This window comes from Rhinolophus sinicus, chromosome 1 (genome assembly GCF_057876585.1).
Source record: "Rhinolophus sinicus isolate RSI-liver-muscle chromosome 1, RSI-T2T, whole genome shotgun sequence".
NCBI lineage: Eukaryota > Metazoa > Chordata > Mammalia > Chiroptera > Rhinolophidae > Rhinolophus > Rhinolophus sinicus.
In genome coordinates this window covers 29217690-29231275 of record NC_142501.1, presented here as the reverse complement: position 1 = coordinate 29231275, position 13586 = coordinate 29217690, and the positions used below count along the sequence as shown (strand labels likewise).

Here is a 13586-nt window from a genome sequence, read left to right as displayed (position 1 = left end):
CAAACTCATTCTTTAAAGTATCATTTTCTATTTCATTGGCTTTTTGTGAAATTGAATTTTGGTGGAAAAAATATTTAAACAAACTGGTGAGTTTTAACAGATTCGTCTACAAATATGAATCTCAATGAATCCAAAATTTAATATACAGGCATTCAATATGAATCAGTTTTAATAATGGAGTCATCCAAAAATAGTAAAAACCTAATAACATATTCCAAAGTATTCTTTTGCTAACCACAACTCTTTTTTAAAAATATCTAAAAAAGTATTCTTAAAAATCATTTAGTTGAATGACCTAATATTTCCGTGATCTCAAGTAGGAGATTAAAGTTCATAAAATTCTAACTCAATGTTTTCAATGTGTGATCCTTGGAACCATTTCAGAGTCACCTGGAATGCTAGTTTAACATACAAATGCCTTACATTTGAACCTACTAAATCAGACTCAGTTTGGGATTCTACAATTAGCATTTTTTGAAAAGTTTCTCTGGTGGCTTATGCATAATAGTTTTGAAAATAATTACTATCAAGACCTTGAATATAAATTCTTCTAAGTTTCTCTGATTCTAGCCAACATTTCCTGCTTCTCTCACACAGATAAGTTGTTCTATCCTTTAGGTTCTCTAAAGGGTTACACTTATTTACAGCACTTACCATGTTGAATCACAATTTATCTGTTAACCTAGTTTTTCCCTCACTAGACTGTGAGGCTTCATGGGAAGTAACAATGTTTTTATTTTTGTATCTCTAGCCTAACAATATCTGATGAATAGCAAGAGCTCAATGAATTTGGTTAAATGAATAAATGGATATATGAAACATGTCCGTTCTAAAAAGATCATGTGAGTTTCTATCAGCAATTCCAAATATTATACAATTAGCATCAAATTAACCTCTCTAATACTCCATTAAAATTTGGGGATTGGGAGAATGGAATTTTTTTTAAATTCTGGGAACATCTTTCAAACCTCAGCTTTCCTAAATAAATACTTCAGTCTCAAATGCTAGTGTGTATAAAAATAGAAGAATTTTTATATGGTTTTTGAAAAATAAGAAAAATTGAAGATGACTACCAGAACTTTATACTATTCGGCCTTAGTGTTTCTAGGCTGTCAAAAGAAACTACTGACAAACCAGATCCATAAAAAGAAATATATACATCTATCTTTATCGTCACATTCCAGGAGTAATCGGCTAGTTCAGGGAGGAAATGATATTGCTTAGAAAGATATATCCTTGGATACCACCTAAAGGAAACCATGTGTATTTTGTTTAAATTCATAATATAACACAAATTAAAAATTTAAAGAAACAAAAAAGAATAGCTAATCACTGTACAAACTACCTGACAGTTAATTATCCCAGTAAGTTAATGTTTCATATGGCTTGAAATTAAAATCAGAATTTAACCTGCATACTTATGGGTATCTAGACTAAGAAACGAAAATCAAAGCAGTATATATACTAGATACAATTTTGGTCAAAAAATTATTTTGGCATCTTTTAATTTTATCTTTTTATTTATCTGGAACACTCTTTAAACCATGAATACCCTCCCTGACCCTCTCTTTTCTATATGGCTACCTCCTATTCATTCCTCAAAGCCCAGCTCACATGTTCCTTCCTCTGTGAAGCTTGCCCCAAATTCCCAGGTCAAATTAATGATTCTCTCTTCCACGCACATCTAGTATTTTGAACACATGACCATTATTACTCATACTGTATTATTATGAGTTACTTACCTGTCTAAAACACACAAAACTGTAAGCTCCTAAAAGGCAGCATCTGTATTATATTCTTCGTACCTCCACTGCCTGGAACACTAGCAGGCTCTTGGCAGGCGTTCACCAATATATTGAGAAATGAATGACCAATGTTGTAATAAAAGGCTGTTGGCATGAGGCTCTCCAATAAAATGGAATAAATGGTAATGGACATAAAAATATGGACTAAAAAGCATTTTTTAAAGAGGATTTCTGCTTCTGCCCACGAAAAATTAACTACTATAATGGGTTCTGGTCAAGCACAACTGGAAAACCAGACAAAATTTTTGGCACACTCTTTTCAAATAGTGTCTAACAGTCAGTGAAGGACTTTGTTCCCTAGAAGGAAAACAAGTGAGCCCTATCGTTTCCCCAGACCAGAGAGGAATATCCATAAAGAACCCAGTGGTCTCAATGAGTTGAAGAAAATGCTCCAGGCAGTGGAGTTTGGGGAGACTCAGGCGTCTAGAATTTACACGACACAATATGGGAGAGGAGGGAGCTCCACAGAGAGGACCCGGGAGATCTGCACAGGGCACCCTCAAATACCTGGCTGCACACGATGCTGCAAACTTACTAAGTGAGTTTCCACAAAGCTGGAGAAATAGCTACAGGAAAGCAGTAGGCCAAACAATTTCTGATGCTCAGGCAGGGCTAAGAGCAGTTCATATGCCCACCATGCAGAGTGGAGAGACTTCATAACACACGGGGCATCGGCAGAGCGTGCAGAAGAGCAGTGCCTTAGCAGCGAGGCTTAATTAAACTAGACTAAAGGCTGCCTGGATGAGCCCTAACAAAACTTAAAAGCAAGCTTAGAAAGGGCCAAAATGAGAACTTAACCTTAGAACAGGACAAAGTCCAGTATCCTTTTAAGGAATAAAACAAAATCCAGCACCCAAAAATATAAAATATACAGTGTTTGGCATACAATAAAACATCTCCAAGCATGCAAAGAAGCAGGAAAATAGGATTTGTAGCAAGGAGAAAGTTCATTCAATAAAAAAACAGATCCAGAAATGATGAACTAGCAGATAGGAAAGTTAAAAGTTATTATAAATACACTCTTTCAAAAAGTAGAGGAAAACATAAACATGATAAGCAGAGAAATGAAAACCTTTTTTAAAGGGGGGAGGGGACATCTTAAGCTGAAAAATACAATTATCTGAAATTAAAAATACAGTAGATAGGATTAAGAGCAGTATAGCTACATGACTGAAATAAAGACCACTGAACCTGACACAGCAATAAAAATTATCCAAAGGAAGGAAAGAAAGGAAAAAGATTTTTTTTTAATTGAAAGGTGAGTGACCTGTGAAAAAATATCAAGTGGTCTAACATAGAAACTGGGAGTCCCACAAAAGGGGGAGGGAGGACAATCATGAAATTAAAGGAAGGTAGATTTAATAAATGGGATGGAAACCTATGTTAAAGAAAAGAGAAAGCCACGCTGAAAAAAAAAAAAAAAAAGAGCAGAGGGGGTTGTGGACTGAGAAAAACTTTAGGCATGAAAAGAGACCACGAGTAGCCCTCCAAAGAAGCAAATGTTGACGAAATGATGTCAGAGCCTGACCATAGAACTTCAAGAATGGAAGACATAGAAAGAACACAGGGACAGCATGTAGTGGCCACGCAGTCAAGAAATTTGGCAGCAGAGAGAGAAAGCATGGTAGCCAGGAGAGGCACTATAGTCAAAGAAGGTAATTTTGACTTTTCTATTTAAAAGATGGAAAAGTCTATATATCTGAACAAGACGAAAGTGGTTCATTAAGCTAGATGCTGGAGACAAGGAAAGTACAGAAGCAAAGTCCCAGCAAATGCAGGAAAAAGTTAAATGGAGAAGCATTAAGTTTCAGAGAAAAGCATAGACACCTTCTCTAAGGCTTGATGCAAAGAAATGAGAATGGATGCAGGCACAGAGATTTACAGGGGTGAAGAGAAAAGTGAGGCTGCTCTCACAAAAGTCTTCATCTTCTCAATCGGTTTAAAGGGGCCATTTGGCTGGGGCTTCCCACTCTTCTGAGTAAGGTGCCCTTGCTGGTGAACAGCCATGTTTAAAAGGTTAACTGAACAGCTGTTACACATACAAATAAATCTACAAGATAATCAGGAATAAATTATCAACTTTTCAAATATGGTGCCTGGGGGAAACTATTCTCTTAGGATCAACCCTGGGCTTAGAAGTTACCGTTAAGACATTCATCGAGGACTGCTCTGATTAAGATCCATTTCCTCAGCCCCTCCTTCAGCGCTCCGTTTTCCAATGCAGAGAGAGGTAGGCCTGACACCTGGCAGAAACAGGTGTCTGACAAATGCAAAGACTTTCTACCTTTATTTTACTTGTTTGGCTAATCGATGAGTGGGTGAGAAACGTGAAGAAACTGGTCCCTGGAAATCTAGCTCCCTCGTGTTCTCCTTATCACTCTTTTCCATCGAGTCATTCTTCCCTAGCTTCAACCTCAAGCACTAATTCTCAATGTTCCACACGATTCGAGAGCCTTCACTGCTGTTCCATGAGATCTGGCTCCATTAAGAAAAGCTCCTAGCTCTTTATAATTGTCAAACTCTCCTTCACATACATCATGTTTGTTACAACCAAACGCAGAGCTCCCAACAAAGCTGATTAGTATCATTGAAGCATCTATACCATTTGACCTTCCTCATTGGTAACAAGGACAGTCCCTTCCTTAGGCAGTAAGACAATCTTTTTTCTAATTAAAGTTTATTGGGGTAACAATTGTTAGTAAAGTTACACAGATTTCAGGTGTACAATTCTGTATTACATCATCTATATATCACATTGTGTGTTCACCACCCAGAGTCAGTTCTCCTTCCATCACCATATATTTGATCCTTTACCCTTATCTACCATCCTCCCACCCCTGCCTCCGCTTACCCTCTGGCAACCACTAAACTAGTGTCTGTGTCTATGAGTTTTTGTTTCTCATTTGTTTGTCTTGTTCTTTTGTTGTTTTTGGTTTATATACCACATATCAGTGAAATTGTATGGTTCTCTGCTTTTTCTGAGCAAGACAATCTTATGTTGTATCCAAGGTCAATAACAAAAATGATAGGTCAGTTGCATAGAATGTCGTATGTACGCCTGTGCGTGAGTGTATATGTATGCACATATTCACCGCCCGGAGTAAATAGAATAATTATTTTTATAACTTATACATATAACATCAATATTGCATTTATCTTATGACTATTTCATTACTATAGAATGACATAAAATAATGGGATTCATTAAAAAATATGAGTGGTTAAGTTTTAAGAAATCTACAGAGCTTGTTTAACCCCTGGGAATCCAACTAATTTGTATCAAATCTACATTTTAACTTTGTGTTCTGTGTGGCCATTTAGTGCTACTTTCTAATCTTTTAATTTTAATTTTCTATTAAATGCTTTACATTTCAAAATAAATTGCTAATTCAGGGACTGCCGTGAAAAACAACTTCTTTGGACTTAAAAAAAAAAAGGAACAGATATTTGGCCTTAGGATGGAACATAAATTATACTCTGGTATATTTATCCAAAAGAGTTAAGACCAAAGAAAGAATCTGCTTGCTTATTAAAAATGCAAACATTACCTCAGTCATACGAATAGCCTCAAACTCGCCCAGCCAACTGCCTCTGCAGATCACCCACCAGCATTAGCATTACATCATATGACATTATGGAACAATAGTGAACTTTGTGTAATACTTGAATATATTGTTTTGAAAGAATAAACTGTCATTAACTTGAATAAAAGCTTTCTGAAATCAAACCTGGTGGGTAGAGCCCTCACTGTGTGGCCCTTTTACTACTTTGAGAAATAGCCTCATCCTGAAAGCAGTAAAGGGGGGAAAAGAGATCAGAGTATAAAGGCAACAGTGAGAGTAGCCCCTGCAGCCGCCCAGCGGGCAGCCAGCAGGGCTTTAAATTACCAGGCAAAACAATATCAAAGCAGGAGGCGCTGCAACAAATGCTGCACCTAAAACTCCAAACTCACACCCATCACTCTATTTCCTATTGCGGCCTAGTCTAGTGATTTGGATAATGGGCTTTGCTAGAATTGGAAACTGAGTTTTAGTCTACATACAGAATCGTTAAACACTCGTCCTGATGCCATCTCAAGATGGGCTATCACTTATAGCCAGGTGACTTTAGGCAATGAATTTAAGCTCTGAGCACCAATGTTTTCATCTATAAAAAGGAAAGAATAATAGCTATCGTGCAGAGGTATGGGGGAGGGGATTAGCTACTCTAATTATCATAATTATACTTATTATTTCCACCCACTTGTCCCTTTTGCCTATCTTTTCTAATCACTGTCCAAATGTTTCTACTTTACAAGTCAAACATGAGCATCAACGTAAATGCTCACTGTTTTTTTATTTGTTTGTTTCCTTCAGTCTGGTCATTGCCACATGGCTGCCATTTCTATTTCCATGCCACTCTTATCAAGTGATTTCTCTACTTTCCAAATCCTAGATCATCTCTTAATTGCAGCACGCTACTTTCCTGCTTTCCTCTCTCCCGTACCTATTCTCAACATTCTCAACAACCAAGATTCAAAGAGGGGAAAAACAAAGCCCGACTAGCATAGCTAGTTGGTGGCCAAGTTCCAGTTAAAACCTAGGTATCAATGTAACCAAATCCAGCTGCATTGCACTAACTGAACCATATTAATTGTTCACTTTTAGGGTTCTCAGTGATGAGGTTAGCTTCCCTTAACACCAAGTCTTTTCCTAGATGATTCCCCTACTCGTCAATTTATTATCAAAATATGAATTATTTCAAATGCTTAAAAAAGAAATACTGGGGTGGCCAGTTAGCTCAGTTGGTTAGAGCATGGTGCTAGTAACACCAAGGTTGCCGGTTCGATCCCCACATGGGCCACAATGAGCTGCACCCTCCTTAAAAAAAAATAATAAAATACTAATCACAGAAAATTATTACCTATATCTCAAAGTTCTGGGGTTTTTTTTTGTTTTTGTTTTTGTTTTTAGTATTTCCATAAAGTGGGGACAAACACTAGTCACACAAGACCTCACCCAGGACTAGAAGACTTGGGGAGGAGAAAGGACCCAGTTACCAGGAAGTAGAGCCACGAAAATTATGACTGTAGGCAGTACTACACGCAACTCCAGAAGGGATGGAGTATAGAATCCCACTGCCACCTCTAAGTTTCTAAAGACAAAGGCTGTATCTCTGAATCTGATTTTACAAGGTTTATGTGGAGATGGAAATTTCATTAATGTTGGCTTCTTTGGAGAATCACATTATTCCTCAAAATCATGAAAACTAAGAAGATGAGTAATAGTATGTAATGTGTTGTTTTATGTAAGAACCAGAAGAGTTTCCCAAAGTGTAACACTAAGGGCTATGGGGAACAGACTGAAAGCTTGTATCTTCTCATTTGTAAAACAGATGAAGTGCTAGGAAGAATGGGATGATATATGGATCATCTATAAAGCCCTGGTGGTTTCCATATTTTTGTTTTTTAAGTACAGGGTGGAATAGTGTAACTAGTAAAGAATTTGACATCAGTGATGAAGGTTCAAGTTCAACCTCTCTGTCGGCCAGCTGTCTGATCTGGCACAAATGATTTAAACATGTTTAATGATATAAGAATTAAAGGAACGATATATGTCTGAGGGGTTTTAAAATAGCTATATAAATGTATGATGTTTTATGTTACTGTATATTGTACCACGTTAATACACTAGGACCTTATGTTCATTTATATATCCTAATCTTTTGGAGGAAGAGAGAGACAGAAAAAGGGATTCTTACAGCAGAAACCATTAATAGAAAATAATCACCACTATTTAATGTAGGTATAAAAATAGTTAAATATATTTACTATTATAAAATTAACAAATATAAAATTATTAATGAATGATAAAATCCATATTAAAAGGTGACTACTTCAGTATACACTAATCAGGAGGGCTGATGGTTTGTACATACTCTCTCCCCTCAATACACACACTCTCCTCTGATATAAAACAGTTGCAAAAATTAATTACAAGTGTATATCAGTGGTCATGGAGATTTCCTCTATAGATCTGAACTAATCAACCCATAGTCCAGACTGCAAATAAGAATAAGAATCTTTTTGTGTAAATATAACACGAGAGGGCCAACTCCGACATCATTCATTCATTCCCACATTCATTTATTCAGTCCCTACTTTATACCAGGCTCTATTCCAAGTGCTGAGGATTCAACAGTAAACAAAACAAAGAACTACCATGGAGCACACATTCTAGAAAAAAAATGCAGACAGTAACCCACTAAACTATGCTGTAGGTCAATGACAATTAAGTGCTACAGAGAAAAACAGGCAGGGAAAAGGCTTGCAGTTCTAAACAGGGCAGTTAAGGAAGGCTTCACAGAGAAGATGCTATTTAAGTACAGACCTAAAGGAGACACATGGGTATCTGGGGAGAGCAGTGGGACTATGCAAACCTTTCCCGCAAGCCCCTGTAAGTCAGAATGTAAGCCCTTACCTTTCAAAAGTGGTTGGAAGGTTGGAATCTCTTGCAACTTGATGACATCAGGATCGTTGCTGACGTTCCGTGAGGCCTGGGAGCCCTGAGCTACGACCACGATGTCATCCATCTTGGCTCTATGCTTAGCTGGAGAAGGGGTCACTGAAAATAGAGTTACACCGCTCAGGAGTTTCATGTTAGCCACCTGTCTCACCAACGCTGTTTTCACTGTAGTCATTAAAAAGTCCTAATTTAAAAAAAAAACACGACGCTAACTGGATTTATCATGAGGTGGAGGCTTGGGTAAGGGAAATGAATTATGGAGAACCTCTATTTCATATAGTATTTTTAAAAACTCAGACATTACAGGGATATATATATATGAAACTATTTTTGTGATTAAAACTATTTTGTGACTCAGCACACAAAAAATAGGCAGATTGTGTTTTTTGTTTTTTTTCAGATTGTGTTTTAAGTTTTTACTTCTTAGATCTTCCTGATGTGTGCCCTATTTTACCAATGAGGAAATAAGGATACAAAATTTGGCTGTGACTTGCCCAAGGTCAACAATGCTAAAAACAGAGCTGGGAAAAGAGTTGGAGGTATATGGGCTGTTGGTATACATGGCCCATTACTGTGACAGTGCACTTGCAAAACTATCTAGCCATGTATCACAGCAAACCAGGTATATTTAATATAGATCTCACTCATGGGGGAAAAAACTCTGAAATTCAACCCTAAATGATGGGTCTATTCCTAAAGCCCCACTCCCTTCACCCTTAAAAGTACAGGCATCAGTCCAACAAGGTCAGAAATAATCAGTAGGTCCCTTCTAGGCTGATGCAAAATTCAGACACTTGGAAGACTGCTAGAGAGGCAGGTCAATTTCAGGTCTCTTAGGAAGATGTAATCCATTTGGAGGGAACTGATTAAAGCCATCAAGGGCTCTTTAGCCCCAGACATCCTCCTCTCCCCAAATATCTTCCTGGTTGGGGCAAGAATGAACCTTTAAAATATTTTTACACTCCAGAAGGTAGTATTTGCAGGCTCATCAGTCAAGTCTTAAAGGTTGATCCAAGGATGCCACAGCACTGCCCTGCCTCCTAGAGGCTAGAGTCTCCTATGGCATGACATTCACTCTTCTAGAATCTCTGCTACTTTTTATTGCTCTTCAAGAAATGTCTGTTAACCTTTATTGGTAATTTACCTAATGCACCCAAGGGTTAAAAGAGATTGTACACCTGTCACACATCCCTTCTGAAAAAACCTCTAAGATCGTTAGAGGTCCTGCCTATCTATGATCCATCCACTGTGAGAGCTATTAATAAATCTCACTATGTCAGTCCTGAGTACTAAAGCCAATAATTAATTAGGTCATCTTTTAAATAGGCTGTAGCTGGAAGAAACAAGCTGTTTTTGTAAATAATGGGCATGGGCACCCCACCCATGCTGGCTTGGCTTGCAGTCACAGGCACTCATTTCCATCAGAGGAATCAAGGTTAGGACAGAGGATTACTTTTTTTTTTTTTTCAAAGAAAAAAGCATGGTGAGGGCTTTCTGTGCGCTCCTGTCCGCCGGTCCCAGATCCCACTAGATGGGAGGCAGCCCGCTCCACAAGCAGACAGGGCTGGCTGGAGGAGGTTGGAAGTTAGGGCACCGACCTGAGGAGTTCAGATCGTTGGGTCGGCTCTCGGCCTCGGAGCTCTGCTCACTGCCCATGGTGCCGGCAGCGGTGGCAGCGGAGGAACGGCGGGACCGGCGGTCACCGCTCCAGCGGTGGGGCGACAGGGCAGGGACAGGGACCGGGACGGGGATGCTACGCCGAGGATGGGCGCCGCAGGGGGACCGCGGTGTGCGGGTGGTGCGTCCAGCCCACGTCTGGAACACGATCGGTGGGGGATGGGGATGCCTTATTTGGGGAACGGCCCGGCTGCGCGCTAGTCGCCCGCCTTCTTTAGGGGAAACCCAAAGAGAGGAGGCGGGGAACGCCAGGCATCAGCAGTGCCTGCGACCGGCGGGCGGCGCCGCTTTCACTCACTCGCTCGTAAGCCGCAGGCTGGCTCCTTCCGGGATGCCGATTGGTGGCGCCGGCTGCGAGCGGCCGTCAGTTCCGGGTTAGAGGGCCACCGCCTCTCGCCTGAGGGTGGGCGGGTAGACACCAGCAGGCTACTAGGACAACGCCCCCTTAAAGGGCCCGACCGCCTGAAAACTAGACCCGCCCCAAAGGGTTGGCCCTTTCCTATTGTAATGATGCGTCACCTTTAAGCACCACCCACACATTAGGTACTTTATCTTTAGAACTTTACAAAATAAGTGTTTATAACTTTGTTTTACAGATAGAGAGAAGTGCGAGATAGACGTAGGATCCGAATCCACAAATGTGCATGCAAAGCTCCCGTTTCAGATCTGAAAGTTGGGGGTGTCTCAGTGGACAACCATACAAAAAATACCAGATAGTGAAAGGAGCTGGAAATGAGACAAAAATGAAGAAACAGAAAATGCTGGTTCACGTGTTAGAGTGTGTGTGCATCTCCAAAGGAAAGTGGATGCTGCTATAGTCCAGACACTTTCTGGACACCTTGACAATTATCGGCAAGGCGCCATTCTGAAACAAGCAGAGAGAAAGGAGTACCGTTAGTACAAACGGAAACTGCCAGTTTGAGCAGGTCAAGGACATGGACCTAGCAATTCAATGCCATCAAGGAGTTGGGTGGCTCGGGGATTCTCAGAACTTTGCAACTCATTTTATAGCATTTGCTTCACGAAATATCAAGCAAATCCCCTGAGATCTTATATATGGAAAGATAATCTCAGAAGGAGTGCCCAATTCACTAAATGATTAAATCTCTTGTATTCTATATCACAGACATTTCCCCTATTTCACCTTCTTTAATTTTCACAACAACCCTGATGCCCACAAACAGGTAACTTCCTCATGGTCACCAGGTAGTAAGTGGTGGAACTAGGATTTAGTATCACCGATTTAAAACCTCTTGCTCGTCCTCTACTCAGTATTACAATACTGAGAAATAAGTGCAAATGAATGCAAGTTAAGTATTCTGTGGGAGTATGAAGATAGAACTAAAAAGCGCTCGAGACATCAAAGTCAGCTCCTAGGAGGTGGTGGTTGGCTACAGTTACCAGGTTGATGAGATTGGGAAGGGCCCACTAAGCAACGTGACTGTGTTCTACTGCACAGCCCTCCCCTTCTCTTGCAGATCTGCCCTCCTTTGAGGCAGGGTGAGAGGAGGTAAAAGGTGGAAGTATAGCTCATATTCTGGCTCTTGTTCCCTCTCCCTTTTCCACATCAAAGTATACTTATCCTGTATCCCATACCCTAGCACATGGTGATGTGATGATGTTTTTCATGCTTCCCTTTGGATGAACAATTGATTCTAAAAGTGATATTCTGTTCATCAACTGATGAATGGATAAATATATCATCACATTCTCTGCAGTTTGCAAGGTCTCTATGGTTTGCAAGGTCTTTAATGAGAAATCCACTGATAGTCTTATGGGGGTTCCCTGGGATGAGATAATTTTTTTTTCTTGCTGCATTTCAAATGCGTTCTTTGTCTTTGATTTTAGACAATTGTATTATAATTTGTCTTGGAGAAAAATGTTTTGGGTTGAAATTTTGGGGTGACCTATTAGCTTTGTGAACCTGGATGTCCAAATCTTTCCCCAGCACTTTGGGAAGTTCTCAGTCATTATTCCTTTATACTAGCTTTCTACCCTATCTTCCTCATTTCTCCTTCTGGGACTCCAATGATGCATACATTGTTTCTCTTAATGGTGTCCCATAGGCTTTCTTCTTTCCTTCTCATTCTTTTTCCTCTTTGCTCCTCTGATTGGGTAGTTTCAACTGCTCTGTCTTCTAGCTCACTGATTTTTTTTTCTACTTAGTCATCTGCCATTGAAGCTCTCTGTTGAATTCTTCAGTTCAGTCATTGTATTCTTCTGCTTCAAAATTACATAGTTTTTGTTTGTTTGTTTCTTTCTCTTGGTTGAACTTCTCATTTTATTCTTGTATTGTTTTCTGGATATTGTTAAATTATTTATCTGTGTTCTCTTGTAGCTGTCTGAGCATCTTTGGAACATTTATTTTGAATTCTTTGTCAGGCAATTCCTGGATCTCCATTTCTGTGGGGCCAGTTACTGGAGGTTTACTGTATTTCTTTGGTGGAAACATGTTTCCCTGAATCTTCATGATGCCTGTAGCCTTGTGTAGGTGTCTGTACGCTTGAATAAGCAGTAACCTCCTCCAGACTTTATGGACTGACTTAAGTAAGGGAAAATTTTCACCTGCAGGTAGAGGCACATTGGAGCAGACTGTGACCCTTGGTGGTGCAGAGCACCAAGTACAGGAATGTGTGATGGTGCAGAGTCCAGGGGAGCATGATGTCCTTTTGGCTCAGGTCACTAGGGTCCATGGAATCAACAACTGTGGTCCTTGGTGAGCACTGCAGGGTGTCTACAGTGGCTGGAAAGCTTTTGGAGTCTTTAGTGGCATCTCCAGGTCCAATGGCTAGGGACCAGGGCAGGCAGCAGTGGTGGCTAGAGCCAGTGGTATTCCTATACTTGGCTGCAGAGGGCCAGCTGTAGGTGCCTAAGTAGAGGCAGGAGCTGGTTGCAGACACACATAGTGGAAGGGTCAGGAAAGGCAGCAAGGGCTAGAGCCAACTCCATGGTCACTGGCAGCTGCAGGATCTCCAGCTGTTGGTATGCACTACCATGTCTGCTGGCTCTCACCAAGGGCAAAGTGGAGGCCAGTCACAGGGGTCTCTCCAGAGGTATGCAGGTGCACAGTTGGAGGGGCTAGCTGCAAGTGTCCTTTCTTGTTGCTGCCCAATCTCCCCCACATATATTCATTACAGTGGAGGCAAGTGCAGTGCTGAAGGGCTAACCCCAAGTGTGTGCACAGCAACGTGACTATGTTCTACTGCAGGAGTCTAGGCTGGTGTCTTGCACCCTTGCGGCCACAGAAGCCGCACTGCCAGTGTGGTTTCGGGTATTGGAGTAGGGGAGGGAGCAGGGAAGGAATCAGGTACCAGTCATCTGCTAACAGGAATACTTGTGGAGTGAAAGCTGGTGAAATCTGCAGGGTATTTACAGCAGCTGTGCTGGCCATTGGTTTCTTCAGTGGTGCAAGCTGCTGGGCTTGTCTGCAGAGCAGGTCACTGGGAACCGCAATCATTCCTGCTGCATGGCTGATACTAATCGCCCCTGCTTTTCTTCCTTATTCCTACCCAGCTCTATATGTTTCAGATTTGCCAGTCTGGGTGAGTGAAACCAAAGTGGGCCCTGTGTGCGGTGCCCTGAAAGGCGGGTGACTCTTCCT

The 13586-nt window shown here is 40.7% G+C and overlaps 1 protein-coding gene across 1 annotated transcript in view; it reads right to left on the bottom strand.

Annotated features, from left to right (window-relative positions):
• BORCS5 (BLOC-1 related complex subunit 5) overlaps nt 1-10303 on the bottom strand; it is a 68986-nt gene extending 58683 nt beyond the window's left edge. The window contains exons 1-2 of the mRNA XM_019744808.3: nt 9907-10303; nt 8264-8407 (exon numbers count right to left, since the gene is read on the bottom strand). Coding sequence (XP_019600367.1) covers nt 8264-8407; nt 9907-9964 — 202 coding nt within the window. The 5' untranslated portion in view covers nt 9965-10303. The remainder of the gene's footprint in view (nt 1-8263; nt 8408-9906) is intronic.
• Nucleotides 10304-13586: the final 3283 nt, after the last annotated feature.